The following is a 20795-nucleotide window of genomic DNA, read 5'->3' on the forward strand; positions in this document are numbered from 1 at the left end:
AAAGTGAAGAAAAAACTAGGGGCCCTATATGCATTAGAGAAATAATGTTCACCCTGGGGGTTTAAAACCTCCATGTAGGCTACGGAAAGGGGGAGGTAGGAGAGGAAGAAAGAGTGGAGGAGAGAAGAGGACTTGTAGGAGTAACAATTCTCAAGAGGAACCTTGAAGAACCTCCTGATTGGGTCCAGTGGAGCTTCCATTGTTTGCCTGTCTTTGACATCTGAAGTTCATTATGTCCAGGGGCTGAGGTTTGTCCGAGGAATCAAACTAAGAACATATGTAGAAGAGAGGGAGAAATTCCCCTTCTCTTTAAAAGCAATGAAAGCATTTATTTTCCTTTGTGGTGTTTCCTGATCTCATATCAAAAGCTGTATTGTTTCTTTGCTCACAGGGGTCCCCAACGTTTTGGCAGCTTGTAATTCGGTTGCACCCCAAGAAACTGCTGATGCCTCTTAAAGCAAACAGCGCGTTCACCAAATGTCCATCCACACTGATCATTTCAGGGCCTCCGATTCTGAACATCACAGATAATTTTTATTCCACATATTGGTTGAGAATTATATCAAAATTATGGAGGGGCATCATACAAATTCCAGAATTATTGTGAAGAGGTTCAATTTGAGTGATATAGGATGTTTTCAGTGGACTCTGGACAGGATCTATGAGCCTGTGAGCAAAGCAGTCATCTGTTCCAGCAGTGATACCATTAAAATTCCAGTGATAAGACTATGATTTTGAAAGGCTGTATTCTGGAGTTTGTGATGTTTGTGGGATCTGTCCTGAACATGTGTTGCACACCAGCTATTAAGTAACAGTCTTGCCAATAATAGAATTATAAATCATGAATTACAACAAAATTCTACTATCATTTTAACACTTTTAACATTTTTATGGGTCACTAATGCCATCTGTAATTTCTGAATAACATCAAAATATCAATTAATATATAGCCTACATGTAGTTTGTTCAACCAAAAAATGAAAATTCTGTCATAATTTAGTCGACTCACCCTCATTTTGCCCCAAACCTGTTTCTTTCTTCTGCAGAACACAAAAGAAGATATTCTGAAAAATGTTGTTAACCAAATGTTTTGATTGCCATTGACTTCCACCGTATGGACACAAAATAGAATGAAAATAAAAAAATATCAGAACTGGCATTTCACCTTCTCACAAAGATGTTTCTCAAAGTATCTTTGAGGTCATACAGGTTTGGAACAACATGAGAGTGAATAAATGATGAAAGAGTATTCTTTTTGGGAGGGGGGGTATCACTTTGATGCTTAATGTTTTAGTGGGCAAGACGTAAAACTCTGAATGGGTTGCAGTGGACAATAAAAAATAACACAGATATTGTGCTGTCACTCTCATTCTTGACGCTTGTTGACATAAAAAAGGAATTCCCATTAATTTTCTTTTTCAGAGCTTGAGGGTTTGTTTGAGTTGTGAAAACTGTTCCTTTATGATGTCAACCATCAGATAAGAGCACATTCAAAGTTTGTGGCATGGGCCCAAGTGATCTTTGAAATGTAACTTTCTGCTTTGATGATAGTTTTATCTTTACTTCTTTGTAGTATTTTTATGTATTAAACCTTAGAAACATCAACAAATAGAAATTGAATTGTTTGAATGAAACTAAAGAGAGTGAACAGGAAGCACTAGGCATACACCAATGTAAACTATAGAAAAGTAGTTTATGTGCTTTGAGGGAGGATGATTAATGACATTTTATTCCACCAGTGTAGTAATGAAGTCCCTAAAGGGACCTTTAAAAAAAAAAAAAAAATATACAGACTTTTGCGAGAAAGCGCCACTTCAAGTCGAACACATCTTACAAGTTGTTCTACAAACACTTTACGGTTCAGAATCGTTCAATTATGTCATAATAATCGTCAAAATAATCATCAAAATAGGTGACATGGCGTGAGTCGGTATATTTTTTATTTTTTGCAAATGTTCCTTTAGGGGCTCCGTAAGTAATAACTCACCTGGACACACATTATTATAGTTTTGTAAATTAATTCTATATAAATTTAACACAGAAAAAAATAATGAGAAGTTCAGATTGAAAAAGCATTAAAAATTATGAAGTTGATTTTATTAGAATTCATTTCAATCAGTAGGCAAAAAATGTTTGTCATGTGGACAACCAATTTAGAAATATAATCTACAAAATAAGTTTAGGTAAAAAATTCAAAGAAAAATAGTCACACAGCCAAAATCCAGAGCAATATGATGCCCTCCTTTCCAAAAAAAAAAAAAAAAAAAGCAACAAAAATAATTCAAAATAATATTTACAATAAAATGTCATATATTTACATTAAGGCATTTCAATTACACAAAACTTGTCAAATTCCACTTCACAAAGCCAATGCAATAAATACATCGATTTTACAAGAACCAGGTGATACTTTAACCCTCTCTTAAACTTATGAAAGGCAGCCAAATAGTGAAATAATGGTAATCTGATGAATTTTTATTATCTGTCTCTTTATGAACAAGAAGTCATAGCATGTGCTGCTGATATAAACAAACATGAAAAGGCACTTTAAGATGAAATGTGATCCAAAGGCATTATTTCAAAAGAACAGTCACTGTGGTCTCGTACATTCATATGAGCTTATGCATCAATGACAGTAGAAAACAAATGGTCGGCATGCTTCTGTGTGTATAAAGGAGACTGTACAAATCACACAGCTGTCTAAAGCCCTTTTCCACTTCTCATTGCTTTTCTATACCATTGTTTAATAATTCATGAAATAATTGCTGTTCAGTAGCAGCACATTATCATCCAAAGCTATAAATACTTCAGCAACTAAAAAGAGGGAATCGCAGTATAGGCTGTGTACTTGAAAACCCAGTATGAGCAGTAACTATTCCAGTGATATATATTAAAAGTATTTATCATACATAGATATTCATCTTTTCCAGTCTAATTCAAGTGCAAAGTTAAATGGGAGTTGTGTCTTAGTGCTTTGCAGATACAAGAACGAATCCTGTATATTGAGTTCCATTTCAATACACTTAAAAAAACGTTTCATCTTCCAATCAGAGGATGAGAGCCAAGTCTCATGTACGAGAATGTCACATGTGACATGAGGGTCTTAACGGAAATTTGATCTATACATCCTAAAGAGGAAGGAAAAAGGAACGGGCTTTTTGATATCTGAAGGTACCACAAGAAATTGGCTTTCATGGCAATATCAAAAGTTTTTTTCAGTTTATAGTCGCACTCTCGACAGGTCAGAGAGAGAAGATTACCCTAAACATTATAAGGTTCGTCGCGGCGTAGAGAAAGAAATAAGTTGTTCTCTTATCACTTCATGTGCATAATAATAAGTATGTGTGTCTGTTTCAGTTAGTGTGTTTTTGTGTCTAATTCTGGTGCCTCTTCATATGCAGGGCGAGATGATCGGAGCGAGAGAAGCTGCGGCTGCACACGGCACACTGGAAGGGTTTGGCTCCGGTGTGCTTCCTGAAGTGACGCGTCAGCTCATCGGAACGTGCGAACCGCCAGTCGCAGCCCTCCCACGTGCACCTATACGGCTTCTCACCTGAACACAAAGCACAATAGACACCAAGTTTGGTTAGGTGTATGGAGTCACGAATAGAACACGGATGAAACTATCATTCACAGTTAAAAAACAGGTTTCTAATACATTAGTAATACTAAATGAGTAATCTGTGTGGGTAGCGTTTCTCTTTCTGTCATTGCTAGTAACCATAACAAACATATACTGAGAGGTGTGGAGCTACCTCATAAACTTCACTTAACTCTATCTCTAAGATTAAAGTATTTCAGGATTTTGGTATGTTCGTGGAGGCTGACAAGACTAAACTCATAGCCGGCCATAAATAGTAGCACAATGTTTGCTCGGGTTTAGAAGTTTTAAAGCGTGTTTTTCAAAAGACGACAAGGTTATTTCTTCCTCCCGAAATCAAGTCGGTTTGTTAATCCCTTCGGAAAGCCCTGCCAGCTCAACACATGCATTACTACCACAATGTACCCTTTCAAAAGCTTGAAATTTGGATAGTCGATGACAGATAATAATAATAAAAAACACACAAATAAGAATGATTTACCAAGCATATAAGATAATTCATTTAAAAAAAAAATGTTGTTCCAAACCTCTTTATTCGGTGGAACACAAAAGAAGATATTTTGAAGAATGTTTAAACGTGTTTTTGTCCATACAATGAAAGTCAATGGGGTCCAAAACAACATCGGAAGAAAAAAACTTTCTTTTAAAAAATGAAAATTTTGTGATCAATTACTCATTCTCATGTTGTTTCAAACCTGCATTAACACAAAAGAAGATATTTTGAAGAATGTTTCCCAACTTTTTTGTCCATACAATGAAAATCAATGGGGTCCAAAACATTGGAAGAAAAAAAAAAAAAACAGTTTCTTTCAAAATAACTTCTTTGTGTTCAACAGAATAAAAAACTGCATACAGGTTTGGAATGTCATGCTGCTGAATAAATTATGACAATTATTTGTTTTGAGTTTTAGTTTTTGAGTTGTGTATTGTAAACATTAAGTTAGTAAATTAGATTTAGACTATTTGAAATATCCGTACAAATACTGATAAACTGAAAACATCATCACAATGTTATCATTCATCTGGGCTATTGCCTTTTAAGTAATAGAAAATGGGAGCCGAAGAACTATAAAGAGTGATACTGCAAGTTTAGCTGTTTCAACCTCATGCAGTAGGTGTAGCGCTCAAAAACAATTAACTAGCAAAAACGTCAGAACATGCGCCTGTCATGAGCTTTAGCGTTTGAGAGAAGAGCCCTGAACAGGAATCCTGTAATGACTTGTTTGGTTTGCTCATCTCATGCGTTGTCTGCCTGAGGCCCCTCTCTTCTCAACAGGGACTGGTTGGATTGGGTTTTATCTTGTGTGGTTATCTGAACATGGTGTTTTTTGTTTTGTTTTGTTTTTTGTTTTTTAAATTAATTAATACTTTTATTCAGCAAGAATACATTAAATTGAACAAAAGTGACAGTAAAGACATTTACACCGTTACAAATGATTTCAGTAACACTTTAATAATAAGGTTGCATTTGTAGTTTGACCTACTGTTAATTTCAACATTTACTAGTACATTATTAAAATCAAAAGTTGTATCTGTTAATATGTTTTAATGGACCTGAGCTGACATGAAAAAACAATTTATCATATTTTAATAAACTACTGTAACAAATGCATTGCTCACTAAGTTAATGTTATTTAGTGCATTAACTAGTGTTAAGTAATGAGACCTTATTATAAAGTGCTACCGAAATTTATATTTCAAATAAATGCCTTTTTTTTTTCATCACCGGAATAAAATGCATTTTAAATATATTACAATAGAAAGAAGTTATTTTAGATCATAGTAACATTATTATTTTACAATATTAATGTTTTACTTATTTTTAATCAAATAAATGCAGCCTTTTTGAGAGACTCCTTTTTAAAAATCTTAGACAGCGAACTTTTGAACAGTATCGTAAATGTGAAAAATGACCATTTAATTTCGTAAACTTCCATTTTATTTTTTTAATAAATATTTTTGTATAAATATTATATGAGTTAGAATTGTGTGTGCATTTTTGTGATTCATGAGGACACAAATTTGTATAATGACATGGGTATTACACTGGTATTACAACATAAACATGAAATATGAGGACATTTCATGAGTCCTCCTATTTAAAACACAATGTTTTATTAAAAATGTAAAAATGCAGAATGTTTTCTGTGATGGGTAGGTTTAGGAGTAGGGTTAGTGTAGGGGGATAGAATGTACAGTTTGTACAGTATAAAAACCATTACGCCTATGTAATGTCCTCACTAAGATAGCAAAACAAAAATGTGTGTGTGTGTGTGTTTATTTAAAGCAATATTGTGTATCGATCTTGTGTACAATAAATGTGGGCATTATTAAACTGACCCACCTGATCTCTAGAAGAAAATAAAATCTGTTGACTACTAAATGTCATTATGAATTTGAAAGTAGCACCTGCACTATAATTGTAAATCTCACTTTGACATGCTGTTTATTCAAATACAGCAACACTGTCAAAAGTCTAAATCATGCCATGTCAAGACTTAAAGAAAAGTGTGGGTGTTGTTATCTTATCGTAATAGTGCTTTACAATCAGTATGAGCAAGTAATTAGGCTCAGGACAGTGACATAAAATATAAATCTTTAGCTGGAAAAATCTAAAACTTTTAATGGCCTGATAAGTACAGCATAGTTTATCAGTTTATTAAGTTCACATGCTAAAGGCCACGTTATGGAATGTATGAATATTCACTCCTCTGGGTCAAATTAGGTCTGCCCTTCTGTTTACTTCCATTCAGATACTAAACGTGTATCTCCAAATATATTTTTATAGACAGAGAGATAGCAACACTGAACAATGAAAATGCTTTTCTAGTGATATTTTCAAATGTTGCCAAGAGGTCATTCAAATATTGGATGTTATAATTTGATATGGAAAAAGGACGTTGAAAAGGCTGTTGCTGCTGATGTATTTGGACATGGTTTTGGTGCAATCTCATATTAGGAAGCGACGCAGGATAGCTTTCAGGCATCGTGCAAGAATGAACGCATGTGCATGCCAACAACGCACGTCTGCCCAGCAACATGACAGTAAAGTGCCAAAATAGGAGGCCAGCTTTATCGAGCATAAATAAAACCATTTTTAATTGGAGAACTCTTACCAGTGTGTGTCCTCAAGTGAGCTTTCAGGTGGGACGACTTGGTGTAAACTTTCTTACAACCTAAAAAAAGATAACAGTTTTCGTTACTCACAACAGTAAAGCATTTGTGTGTTTAAAAAATGTTAAAAGGCTATTGGGTATTTATAAAATAATTCAATATTTAAATGATGAATTATAAGAATTAAAAATGCATTAATTATATTTGATGCATATTCAGTATTTAAATCATTTTAGAGACTGTAAAAAATGTGGTGAGGCTCTCTTAATAAAAATATTATTAATTATTAAAATAATTATACATTAAATATTTAAATTACAAATGATAAGTATTAAACACAATGCCATTATTATGTGTGATGCATTGACAGCATAATTTTTAAGTGATAAAAATGTTAGGAGGCTATTGATAACACAAAATACATATAATTTATAATTATTTATAAGATTATTAATTTAAGTATTAAAAACAATGCAATTATTATGATTACGTTGATCTTTTGAGTGATTAAAAATATTGGGAGGCTATTGATAAAAACATAACTATTACAATAACAATAAATTAATTTAAATTTAAAAAACAATGTAATTATTATGCTTGATGCATAAACAGTATGAAAAGTGTTTTCATTTTCTTGAGAGATAAAAATGTTGGGAGGCTATTGATAATGAAAAAATTTAAATAAATACAAAATATTAAAACAATTAAAATGATCAAATATAATAAAAAATGCTGTTATTATGCTTGATGCATAAATAGTATGACAAGATCATTTTAATGTTTTGAGAGATAAAAATGCTGGGAGGCTATTCATAAAAATAATAATTATTAAAATAACAATAAACATTTCAGTTATAAAACAATGACATATTAATGTTTGATGCATCAACAGTTTTTTTTTTCAATTGCAACAAGAAAGCAATTTATTCTTTTAAGTCACCAACACAAAATCAGTTGGTTCACTCATCACCACAGTCACAAATAAGAGCATCCTGTTATTTGGTTTCAGTATGCTTTCTTTTCCAATTAGGAATCCAAAGCCCATCTCATGTCGTTAGCTGTAAAACCCCACTCAGTGAAGAAAAGCAGTGATGGGTTCTTAATTGCGAAGCACGTCGCTTCAGACATGCAGCTTCTTAGCGTAAATGCACTATTAATGGCACTGTGAGGCTTGTCTGTTTTACAATTTACCCAGTCAATTTGATGCAACAGGATTCAATAACAATTAGCCTGACGTCAACTCCTTGGCATTCATTTTGAGCACTGGTTAAAAGGCTTTGCCCGTCTCTGAATTATTTAACAGTGGATTCGAGCGTGTGAGTAAGAAAGCAGAGTAGAAAGCGGTATTGTGCTCCAGAAAACACAAGAGCATCTTTTTAGCTTTTTAAGCTCACCACGATTTACTTCAAGTACAATTGAAACAATTTGTTTATTCTCTGTACCTGGAAAATCACAGTGGTGTATCCGTCTTTTCTCGAGGTCTGGGTTTGTCCTTCGGTTGTAACGGACAGGCATGGACCCGTTGGTCATGGAAGGTCGTGTCGAGGTGGGGGTTGGGTGACTGGGTGCATGGACAGCCATTTTGGAGGCGATAGTGGCGGCGTAAGATGGTGGTGGTGTCAGATTGTGTAGCAGTTCCTTCTGTCTGTCAGGACTGCCAGGTTCTGAAGTGGGAGGTGAAGGGGGAAGATAGGGCATTTTGAGCTGCGAGTGAGCCTGACCCTGAGGATGGACAAAGTGACCCGGGCCGAGAGGGTACCCGGCGGAGGGCATGCCACAGTATGGCTTGGAAGCAGTCTGTTGGGTCGCTAAGTGCAGGTCGTGGAAAGTAGGCATCTGTGAGGGCACAGAGTGAGCGTGAGGGTGGGAGTGAGAATCGGCTTGATGGGGGACGTCCAGCTCTGAGTTGAGGAGCTGGAAGAGCGGCCCATCCTGTGGGATGTCAAAGCCTTGCATCTCCTGCTTGACAAAGACCCCGGTGTTATCGTCCATGGTTTCCATTCCAGAGCCTGAAGTGGAATTCGAGTTAAAGATGCTGGTGAAATCTGGGAGCGTGGATGGAGCTGGGCCGGTCGTGCTCACCGGACACTCTGGATGAGAGAAAGGCGCCGCTACAGGTTCAGTTTTGACCTGGCTGGGGACCGAAGGCCGCGCCGGCCTGCAAAAGCCCGTTCTTAGATACGCAATGTCGGGCAGGAAGACATTCATGTTGATGCTGTAGGGGGAACCGTGGTCGTCTCCGAAAAACTGGTCCATTACTGAGATACTCTCTCGTCTTGACTTCTTTAGGTCGGGGAGAGCCACAGGTTGTGGAGACAGATATTTATCCATCTCTAATTTGGCCTAGAGAGCAAAAGAGAGAAGCAAAAAAAATTGTAAATGCAGTTGTAAAGGCCATTAAATGCAAACAAGATAAACAGATTTGAGAATAATAACTACTGGAATATTGCATACGCTGCTTCTGTCAGCAAAGCTGGCAGGATCTCCAGGGACTGCTTGCGTTGGCAGAGCAGAAACAAAGTATACATAAAATTTTATAAAAGCTTGCAAGAATGCAAATATTCACTTACTGTTACAACAATGGCCAACCTGCCTGCTTACTCAGCTAAGCTAACTTGCTCTGAGTAAAAATACATGGACTGCTCAACATGGTAGATATTTAAATCAGCTACAATATAAATATATTAAGCATAATAATAAAAAACATTTTAGCATTTATTATTCAGTACACTTGTGCTATGTGACTGCTAATAGGTGTTATGAAATAATATAATTGTTCCTCATATGAATAGACAAGCATGTTGGAGCAAGTAAAAATAAACTGACAAACCAATTTATCGACCAGGCGGAGTATTTGGCTTATATTTCCTTCTTTCCTCTTCAATTGAGGACACTTTGACTTCAATATGTTATGTGCGACAGTAATGACAACCTTTTTTTTTTTTTTTTTTTTAGTATTTGGAGAAAAAGGGATTAGCATTGGACTTGCTAACACAACAAGTTAGCTAGCAGTCAATTAACCTAGAACGTAGGCTATAAAACTTAAAATTATTTAGAAATATATACATCAATATGTTATATGAACAGGCAAGCATGATGGATCAGGTCAAACAAAATATGTCATGTAGGCTACATCTAGTGATGAACCAATTTATTGGCCAGGCTGAGCAGTTGGTATTTTGAGGTAACCGAGAACCATGTCGGCTGGCCGATTAACAGGTTACTTCCTCCTTTTACCAGTCTTTAAATCTTATCAATTAATAATAAATAATTTCTATTTACATTTTTCTGCGCATTTTGAGTAAATATTAAAGCAAAATCCCATTTCGTCTCATCTAATATGCCTTTATTTAGCTGTATTGTGTTTATAGCAAAACAGCATTACCTACATGAGATGTTCGAATTAAAGTATGAAAACGATACCACCAATTTTACTATATACCTGCAAATTCTTTGTGTGAAGATGTGAAACCTAAAAATCAGGACTTGATGTTTTAACACCTGATCTGTGATCATGTATATATATATATTGAGAGCATGAAGCGGCTGTGTTGCTGTATCGAGCAGTCAGAGGTAAAGCATTTATCAAGTCTTCTTCAATATGTCTCTGCTACATTCCGCCTAAGACTGTAAAACAGCGCTCATACCACAAGCTCAAAACAGACTTTGCTGACAGGTGGAAAGCATGCTGGAAAGATTGCTCAGCCTTTCCAAATAAATGCCACCCAATTATCATAAAACCGTAATCAGCAGAAAATAATAAATCGAGACTCATGTATTACTCCCTACTGAGTGTAACATCTATAGAGTCACTGGAGGAATAAACATGAGGGAAAATAAAAACACTCACACACATACGTAGCCTACATACATTCACACTCGGAATGCCAGAGCTCTTTAAGTGCTCTTTACGCGGCTGCTACGCATAGCTATTTCTGGATTTAGATCTTCCAGCTGTTCGCCGGACATGTATCTCTTTCACAAGTTTTCAGATTGAGGCTCGGCGTTGCTGGGAAGTTTCAGTTCGGAGCGCGAGAGCAACGCGCGTGGGTGAGGAGGGGGAGTCAGTTGTTGACGGTTCGGTAGCCAAGAAACCAACTGCAAGCAACTGACACGAGTCTGTGCGCTATCCGACCCAGCCCAGACTCTCCCCTGCATTACAGCCACTGGGAAATCCCAAAAACATCACCAAATCCTTTTGAAGTAGCCTACATCATGAGAGATTAATCAATTGAGGACGCTTTGGACTTGAAATCTTGAACAACGACGATTTTTCAAACTAAAGGCCTGTAAGTTATGTGTGACGGTAATGACTGCTGGTAATGTTTTTATTTTTTATTTTAGTTATAAGTAAATTAACTTTCAAAGAACAACCTAATTTTGAAATGACAGCTAATAAAACTCCACGCAGCGCTTAGTTTGATAGTAATGACAGTAGTAGGTTGGTAAAAAAAAATTGCACACACAATTAATACATTGAAATATGTTTAAGTTCTTATGGCAAAGTGCAAAGTAAAATTGTCCTGCGTGTATTGAAGATGGGAGGTTTAAAAAATCTGGATGAGGGACAAAATTATAATTCTTAATTTCTAAGAATCTGAAAATCTAACATTTCAGCGAAAAGTAAACAATTAAAGTTTACGTCTATTTTAATCTATTTATTTATTTTTTTGAAAAAAAAAAAAAACGCCTTTTTTTTTTGTAAATTAACCTATGGAATAGAAAAGTTCCTCAATTTAAAGAATCGCACACATCGCTTAACGCGTTTCATGGGGCATGATGCTGATGGGACTGCAGGCGTGCAGCATGCTGCATCATCTCGATGGCCCACCTTTCACACACGATGCATATGATCTTTAATTCATCCATTGATACAGTCATATCTTCCTGAGCACCTTTCAGAGAACTGATAAAACAATTTACCTGAGAATAGTCGTTTGATAAGCCCCTTTCCGTATCGGGATTCTTGGCTTCAAAGGAAAACAGAGAGGAGTCCTCCTGAAAGCCCTCGGATAGTGAGGGTTTGAGAAGCGAGAGAAAGTCATCTTGTCCCGGTGCGAGCGCAGCGCTCATCGTAAGAAGCGTAGCGGCCATAAACCCGTGGATGTGACGGAGAGAGCGTCCGCGAAATATGTTTTGATAGACGTTGAGGAAGGGGAAGTGAGTGTATGGTGCATGGAATGACACCCGTGCGTGTATGTGTACGCGCTTTCGATAGTAATATCCCGTTTTGCCTCGCTCCGTTCCTGGAGCTCTGGGATATATGTAGCATATAATCGCTGAAAGGGCGGGGCCTGACTCTGTCAGGGACTAAGAAAGTGAGACGGCTACACCTTTACTACTGCTGTTACTGTAACAGCGGAACAAACCCGTCAAAACAGCCGGAGTTAAATCTGGCCAGCCGTAGTCTACGTATTTCCCTTAGCATTTACATAATGACGGCAATGTAGAATACTTAATTAAAATCACAACTGACTATAAACAGCAATAACGTGTTCGAATTGTAGGCTAGACTATTCATTGGGCTGTTTTTATAAGTTAATTCAAAGTTCATTTCGTGATGAAAACATACATTTTTTCATATAGTTTTGTAAAAATAATTATAACAGAGAAGCCAGTGAAGGGTTCATAACAAGTAAAACGGTTCTTGTTCAGTGTAGTCGATTCCCGAACGAATGACACTTGTGAATCGGTTCTTTTAAGTGATTCAACAACATACAGCGTGGTCAGGGGAGTCTGATTCACTAAAAGAACCGGCTCATAAGAGTCGGGAATCAAAACACTTCTGAATATCTTACTGGATTTGTGAATCAGCTTACTCGCTTACAGAAGTCAAATATTACTAGTATGTTATACTGTACTTAGCCTAGATGACGTGTAGTTACACATTATAACATTTGCTATAACAAGAGCAATTTTATAAAAATGAATGTTTTCACATTTTCACTTGTTTGGTAGCCTTTTTTTATTAATGCATACAGGGCCATATTCGATCGCATTATGTCGCCTCTAAAAAGTTTATTTATTATTTTAAAACTTTATTTAGCCTGTTTATTTTTGCAGGAACTGTATTAGACCTACATTTATTTCTGATTTGTTATGTATCTGGTTTATTAATCTGATCATCTCATTTAGCAACCGACTGTTAAGATTTTTTTTTTCTTCAAATAGCCTACATATTCCCTGAAAGCACTAAAATAAACGTTAGTGGTACCGGAATCCTTAAATTCTTTATGATACTCATCCAACGAGGTACAGTTGCTTCCAAGTTGTGTCTGTCAGCGCTTCCCGAGCAGGGGAACAAAGCTTATTTACAAACGGCATATGATCACTAAGTAAATAAACGTGTCAAATTTAAAAGTAACACAACACGGCAAATAAAAATATCCACCTCAAGCAGACCAAATCAATGAAATGAATCAATAATATGCAGCTCACCGCTACCGCTGATCTTGTTGGACATTTGAGTCTGTGGTGCGTAACATTAAGATGACACAAATAAGCGCGCGATGCTGCAGCGATTAAGGTATGCACGCGCTCCTCTATTTTTATCAACAGCGTGTCTCGCGTTTTATGAATCAAAAGGGAAGAATCCAGATTTATTACCATCAAATGATACATTCATATATTGAGATATTTTTAAAGGGTAAAGAATAAAAATGCTTATATTCAGATACTGTATAGCTATTTGTTGTTTATACAACCTGAAATACTACAAATATGATAAACTTTTTTAAATAAAAATAAAATAAAATTAATTAAAAATAAATGCAATAAAACATTCACACACCCAGTTGGACTACATAAAATGATTTATTACCATAAAAAAAAAAAATAAAAAAAAAAATCATAGTTTAATGTTTCAATGTTAATAACTTCACATTGTTCATGGCTACACAAACCTGTGTAACTAGTTATGTAATAGAGCTTCTACAACTTAAACAGACTTTCATCCGTGATTGCATGACATGGAGCATCCTAAAACTCTTAAACAAGTTGAACAAGTCCCTACTTGGTTTTCCGTTTGAGTTTTCTATACCATTCTGGAACTTCTTTATTGGTCTGTTAAAAGAAAAAAATATCAGTGTTAAATATCACTGACCATTCCTTTGGACTTTGCTTTGAGTAAAACATTTTATTAAACTAGTAAAAGTTAATGTGAAAGTAAATATCAGCCCAAAAAGCAAGCTCAATAAAATATATTTTAAAAAAGTACATTAAATTTATCAGCAATTCAAAATGTGTCCCTTATTGGTTCCCAGAGATTTGTCCTAAAATTCATTTTGAAAGGCTCTCTTCTGGATAGTCAAGTAAACTTACAAACACTGTGGGTCTGGGACCATAGTTGTATTGCTCATCATCTGTGCTTTTTAAAGCTTTGGGTCGGTGAACTGCTGTCCCCGTGCCATCGGTCTCGAGAGATAGAGGTCCAGCGTGCTGCTGTGAGCGCATGCTAATAAGGACTTGCTTCATGACAGAAAGTTCCTGCAACAGGATAAAAACAAATCAGTGGAAGCCTGAAGGTTAAAGAATCCCCATTAACAGGTAAGAAAGAGCCCGCAGCTTTTGATTGAAGTCTTGTTGTGCCAGCAGTGCTAGGCCCTTATAGGGCAATTAAAACTAAAACTGCAAACACAAACATCAAACATGTCCTGATGTTGGATGTCAACATTCCATAACATCCACATCCTCATGTCATTCAAGACAATGAATTTCACTCATATTTTTTCACAAAAGGAAAATTTTGAATCTCTGTACACCTTTTGTTTTCATACGAGTTTATAGGAATAATATCTGTAAAGCTCCAAAAAAAGAAGAGGACAAATATAATAAAATGCCATGAAAGCACCATAAAAGTAGACCAAGCAACCTGTACACTCATTCCAAGTCTTCTGAAGCCACATAAGAATTTAAAAATGTACTATAAATAGAATTTTGAGTCACCATTGACTAAAAATCTTCCCCTCGGCTGAAGTTATGAAATTTTACTCATAACAGTGTTCAGATTAAATAAAAAAAAGACATGTCTTCGTTTACTTTTGGTGCCTTGTAAACGAATATTTGCAAAGCAGTTGACTGTTTTAATGATGTCTTTGGTACCTTTCTGGACCTTGAAAGTGTTGCCGTCTACGGATGAATCATATACCTTGGATTTCATCAAAAATATCTTAATTTGTGTTCTGAAGATAATTGAAGGTCTTATGGGTGTGGAACGACATGAGGGTGAGTAATTAATGACAGGATTTTCATTTTTGGGTGAACTAACCCTTTAAGAGTAAAGGCCTATTCGCACCAAGAATGACAACTATAAAGATAAAAATAACAGTAACTATTTTAGCACCCACACCAGTGGATGATATAGTTCCATTTACTATAAGTGTGCGCGGCAGTTTTGTTGTCTGCCACTTTAAATGCTCGAGCTGTTTAAAGCAGGATGCATTCTGATTGGCTGTCAATGTTTTTTATTGTTCATCTGCTGGAAAAATCATTCTGAAAGTGATTCCGATGATATTGTTTCACTGTGCCGTCAATATATAGTACTTTTATGCAGTGTTGGGGAAAGTTACTTTTAAAAGTAATGCATTACAATATTGCATTACTCTCTAAAAAAAAAGTAACTAATTGCATTACTTTGTTACTTTTTATGGAAAGTAATGCATTACATTACTTTTGCGTTACATTCACCTGGGCTGGGCTTGCTTGTTTGTTTTTTAATACCAAAAAAAAAAAAAAAAAAAAAAAAAAATAATATATATATATATATATATATATATATACATATATATTATATATATATATATTTTTTTTTTTGGGTAAATGTAAAGGCCCTTTCACACCAAAAGTGAAACGAATAAGCCTCAGGATGAAGGAAATGCAAATTCACGCCTCAATTGGATCATCAAAGGTCAGCAGCAAAAACACTGGTTAATAAAGTGAGATTAAATACATAAAATATATTTGTTTAATTTAATATATTTAATTGTTGCAGATTTGCAATTTTCTGAGATTGCATTTCACTGTTTTTATTCATTTTGAGGAATACTGACTCTGTTTTTGTGCAAGTGAGATGAGTAAATGCATGTTCACATTTAGTCTAGAACTACAATAACCATCATGTTCACACAGCGCACACAACGCCTCTGCACTTCCTCCCGATTTCTTTCAACATGGGGACAGGAGAGCTGTCAGTCAATAATGCGGAAGTAAGCTATCTTCTGTGAATGTATAGAGACTTACGATTCATTAGCTGCTATAGGCAAATAACTGGAAGAATAACAAAATGCTGTAAAGGGTAAAATAATTTGCACTACAGTGTGTTTATGATTACGATAATAAATATGATAAGTAAAAGTTTGCAATATAATATATATCAGCATAACAGACAGTTTTTGTATAGCTAAAATAAATGGAAATGGATGAGACTGGAAGCCTCGACACATTCAAGTTACAATGGCCGGTGCCGCTCTTACGTTAAGAATAAGGTGGATTACTTTACGCATAATTGGTCATTTGTAGACACCTTTTTTTCTTTCCCCTTTTTAATCGAAAGTGGCTCACGACACACCACATAAAAAAAAAAAAAAACCTAAAAAAACAAAAACAAAAAAAAACATTACAGAATCCTCCAGGAGCAGCCTAGGGGATCATGTAAACACTCCATTCAAACGTGCAATGGTATTTGAAGGCGTATCTTCATAACCTCTCCAGTACACGGGGTGCCCTGAGAGCACCTCTACAAAACACACAGCCCTGCTTTAGTGTAAATAGTTCTGAATCAATTGAAGGAAACGCCCTCATGCGTTGTTCTTTCATTACTCTTAAGTCATCAACATAATACAGTTCTGAGAACAGATACATGTCCGCTGAAAAATGCTGTTGCATACATGTCATTAAAAGAGAAAGTAAAGAAAATAATTACCCAATATCTCATTTTTTGAATGTGACAGAAGATTAAATGTTGCTTAAAAACAGTGAAGCTGCGATATCACTTACTTAGACATTTTTCTTTTTTTAAAATAAATAAAATGGTAAAACAAGACAAAACATCAACAACAAAAATACGCTAACACTTTAAAATAAGGTTTCGTTTGTTAGCACCAGTTAACATGGAAAATACTTCTAAAGCATTTATTAACCTTAGTTCATATAATAAATTTAAACATTTACATTATAAAAATCAAAAGTTGTATCTGTTAATATTATTTAATGAATCTGAGCTGACATGAACTAACAATGAACAGTTGCACTTTTATTAACAAACGTAAACAAATAATAATAAATTCTGTAACAAATGTATTGCTTATTGTTAGTTAAATGTTAGTTAATGCATTAACTAATGGGGCCTTATAAACTGTTACGAAAAAAAAAAAAAAAAAAAAAAAAATTAAAACCACAGGAAAAAAAAAAAATTCATATTCATTAAAATAAATAAAAAAACAAAACAAAACAAAAATACACAAAGATTATAAAGATCTGATAGGTTAAAAGAAATACTAACTATTTGGTTTTGTACTGTAGGGTTATAATGAAAACAAATACTTGCTGACAACTGTATTAATGAGTGAGTTAATATATGTTTATGATTCTTGTGTTCAACCTCAGTCTTGTCTCAGCTACAACTTATCAGCAATTTGTGGCTGCGTTGAAAAAAAAAAAAAAAACCTTCATGTTTTTACTTGACTCGTGTGAATAAATTAAAATGTTTAAAGAAAACGACTTTCTGATGTCAGATCACATTGGGAGTTGCGCGCTCGTGTTCCAACATGCTGATAAAAATCACAGACGCCAGAAAGCTTTTCATACAGAAAAGCACTGGTGACAGCTATAGAAGATAGTTTGTTAAAGGTACAGTATATTGCTTAAAACTCTGCATTCTTGACCTAAGAGCAGGTCTTAAAATAAAACTGGGGAAAAGGGGACATACATTCCATATTATGCAACAGGAATGTTTTACAAAAATGTACAGAAAAAAAAAAAAAAAAAAAACTGCTGAAAGAAATGAAAGTCTCGGTGTCAAAAAAAAAAGCTTTGCAAAAATGTACTCATATTATTTGCAAACGGTTACTATTCTCGAGTACGACGGCAATGTAAAATATCCCCTGCTAGCACATGACCATCGACTTCAGCGGCGAATGTAGATCAGCCCGATGCGTAAGAGTCATTCAATATTTCTATTTATCACTGCACGACCATGTGCGCTGGCATGCCAAAAAGCACCAGTGAGGAGCAGCTGTCTGTGAGGATTGCATGCTTTCTGCCAACATGCCACTGGAAGTTGTGAAGTCGGCACAGTGTGTGCCAGCAGTATTTGGTTGAAAATAGCTCCATATTGCACTGGTGCTTAATCGGTTACACCCTGCCCTTAATATTCGGAGAGTTCAGAATGTCAGAGGAGGTGTAGTGTACCTTCATGTGCCTTTCAATACAACAGATACAGGATCACTCCATTCATTAATATAAACGCTATTCAGCATTATTAATAAATTAGTTAAACAATCCGAAGGAAAATTTTCACAAAAATTTAAACCATACACTGACACTTCTCGTTCTTTGTTTCCTAAATTCAGAACCCACTGGTGAAATAGGTTAGAGCGTTACACATCAGTTCCCCTCAATGGAAGCAATCTACTAGCTGTCTGTTATCAAAACCAACCACAAGCTGCAAGGTTATTACTAATCTGATGACTTGAGCCTGGGAAACAGTTGACCTGAGAGACTGGATTTTCTAGTTACTGAGCGCATCTCAGAAATTCTAGGAAAGTTGTTGTCGCCAACTAAACTGAGCTGTACTGAAAGCATCCTACACATAAAAAAAACTGAGGCATCCATCGATCAATTACTAGAAATGCAGCTTCCTAATTTGCATGAAAGGCTTTCTGATGAAGTTATGCCTTGTTTAGAGAGTAAACGGTAGGTAAGCTGTGTAACCACTATTTGGAATGGCAGGCTGGATGACTGGATGACAATGAAAGAGGACACACCTAGACTAGACTGCATGTGTTTGTGTATGTGGGAACTACTCTCTTACATTGTCACGTGTGGACCTTTAATGGACAATGTATGATAATGTTGTGCAAAAAAAAAAAAAAGGTTTTAATTAAGTATCTTGGAGTAGTAGTATTTTATTAATACTACTTAATTTTGAATTCTCTAAAAGCATCAAAATATGCATGAAACTGCTTTAAAATGGAATTAAGTGGCCACGTCTTTAAAAAGTAATAAAGTGAACAAAAAAGTTTTGTTGTAAAATACAGTATATTAGACAGACTAAAATTATTCAAATGTAGAATTAATAAAAATGGATTTTTTTTCCCAATGTCAGTCATATTACCACATTACAAAACACTGTAATTCTCCCCTACAAAAAAAGGTCATGTGGTCTGACTAATCAGTAACATGTTATTCTATATTTACAAAGGTATGTTTTTGAATGGTCATTTTGAACTGTCAGTGGTGTCACCCCATTATGCCATTTATAATAGGTTGTTCATAAAAATACTTCTGTATTTTGTTATACTATAAGACTTGCCTTCATCATGAAATTCAACTTTTTCATGAGGTTAGTCAGTGGTTAGTGGTTTCTATGATCTGTCAGTCAAATAAAATGTATTTTTAAAGTCCTCCTATTATTTAGACCTTGTGTGAAATGAGAAACTAAATAAATCAATATAGCAAGACAGGCTTAAAGTATTGATGAATTCCATTTCGGATTTTTTTTTTTTGGATGGAAATGCCACTGCAATTGTAAAATAAAAGATTTATATACTGTCATTAAAGCAAACAAAAGACATGTAATTAACTAGCAGGGAGCACAATACTTCATGTATGACTCACAATAGCTATGTTTCCATCCAAAGTTGCGAATTTAACTTATGCGCAAAATTGGAATATCACATAAAACATTTGCGAATAAAGCACTGTTTCTATCCAATGAGCCGAAGAGAACAAAATAGTCACTTCCTGACAAACTGGCGCCAAATATCACAAAATGGAAGTTGCTGCAGTAGGGGAAGCCACTGTATATAATAATTTCGTATATAATAAATTACTTGCGCCTCAGAGTGTGTAGACGAAACGCAATAAAGTTATCTTGCTTTCGGAGGCAAGAGGTCATGTAAGACACTTCTGGGATGTAATTTACTGAACCACTTTGATGACAGACTTTGCTCAGGCATTTCAGAACATCCAAAACAGCACTTCAGATGCTGCGCAACGAGATCGGTCTGCTGGTTGGTCCATTTATGCCGTCCCATCGCAAAGTCAAGTCTTTTTTGATGTGCATCGAGGAATTTATTCAGTAAATGTGTTTCCAACGTAATTTGTGCACATGTTTTCTTATTGGATAAAAAGCGTGTGTGCGTGTGTGTGTTTTTTAATTTTTTAACAAAAATAAAAAAAAGTATTATATTTGAAAGTGACATGTAAAGGCCAAGTATGTTTACCCATACTCGACATTTGTCCTCTGCATTTAACCCATCCAAGTTAATGCACGCGTTGGGAGTAGTGAGTAGTGAACCCCCACACACACACACTGCAAACTGTGGACACACATACCCAGAGCACTGGACAGCCATTTTGCTGTGGCGCCTGGTAAGCGATTGGGGGTTAGGTGCTTTACTCAAGGGCACCTCAGTCATTTCCTGCCGGTATTGAGAACCGAACCCACAACCTTCGGGTTACCAGTCTGACTCTCTAACCATTAGGCCACAACTGCCCCTAAAAACAGTGACCCGTACAGGGCGGATAAAAATAGGTTGATGGAAACAAAGCTAAAGTTGCAACTTAACCGTGTAGAACTCTGTCTATTTCTTTTTTGTATTGTGGGATACTTATCTGGCCAAACAAACATACCCAAATCTAAATGTTGGGTTTGGTATAATTTACAACTATTAACAAAGAAATAGTAAAATAAACAAAAAAGGAATAATAATAATAATAATAATAATAAAACTACTTGATTTTTTCTGAAAGTATGAAAGGAAACTACATTATCAAATTTATTTCGGAACATAGGGAGTTAAATAGAAAAAACAAACAAAGACTTAAAGGAACACTCCACTTTTTTTGAAAATAGGCTAAT

The 20795-nt window shown here is 35.4% G+C and overlaps 2 protein-coding genes across 3 annotated transcripts in view; both read right to left on the minus strand.

Moving 5' to 3' along the window:
- Nucleotides 1-2071: 2071 nt before the first annotated feature.
- klf5a (Kruppel-like factor 5a) lies at nucleotides 2072-13342 on the minus strand. The gene is made up of 4 exons (XM_051892106.1): nucleotides 11639-13342; nucleotides 8158-9058; nucleotides 6718-6777; nucleotides 2072-3553 (listed from the first exon to the last, which is right to left on the minus strand). Exons 1-4 carry the CDS (start codon nucleotides 11807-11809, stop codon nucleotides 3375-3377), a joined length of 1311 nt encoding a protein of 436 aa, XP_051748066.1. The 5' UTR covers nucleotides 11810-13342; the 3' UTR covers nucleotides 2072-3374.
- Nucleotides 13343-13522: 180 nt separating this feature from the next.
- pibf1 (progesterone immunomodulatory binding factor 1) overlaps nucleotides 13523-20795 on the minus strand; it is a 50668-nt gene continuing 43395 nt past the window's right edge. Inside the window, exons 17-18 of one of the 2 annotated variants that reach the window (XM_051892090.1) lie at nucleotides 14036-14200; nucleotides 13523-13777 (exon numbers count right to left, since the gene is read on the minus strand). In XM_051892090.1, the coding sequence (XP_051748050.1) occupies nucleotides 13724-13777; nucleotides 14036-14200 (219 nt within the window). In that variant the 3' untranslated portion in view covers nucleotides 13523-13723. The remainder of the gene's footprint in view (nucleotides 13778-14035; nucleotides 14201-20795) is intronic. The other variant, XR_007930002.1, reaches the window with a different exon arrangement.

The sequence above is a fragment of the Ctenopharyngodon idella genome, chromosome 1, assembly GCF_019924925.1.
Source record: "Ctenopharyngodon idella isolate HZGC_01 chromosome 1, HZGC01, whole genome shotgun sequence".
In the NCBI taxonomy this organism is placed as follows: Eukaryota; Metazoa; Chordata; class Actinopteri; order Cypriniformes; family Xenocyprididae; genus Ctenopharyngodon; species Ctenopharyngodon idella.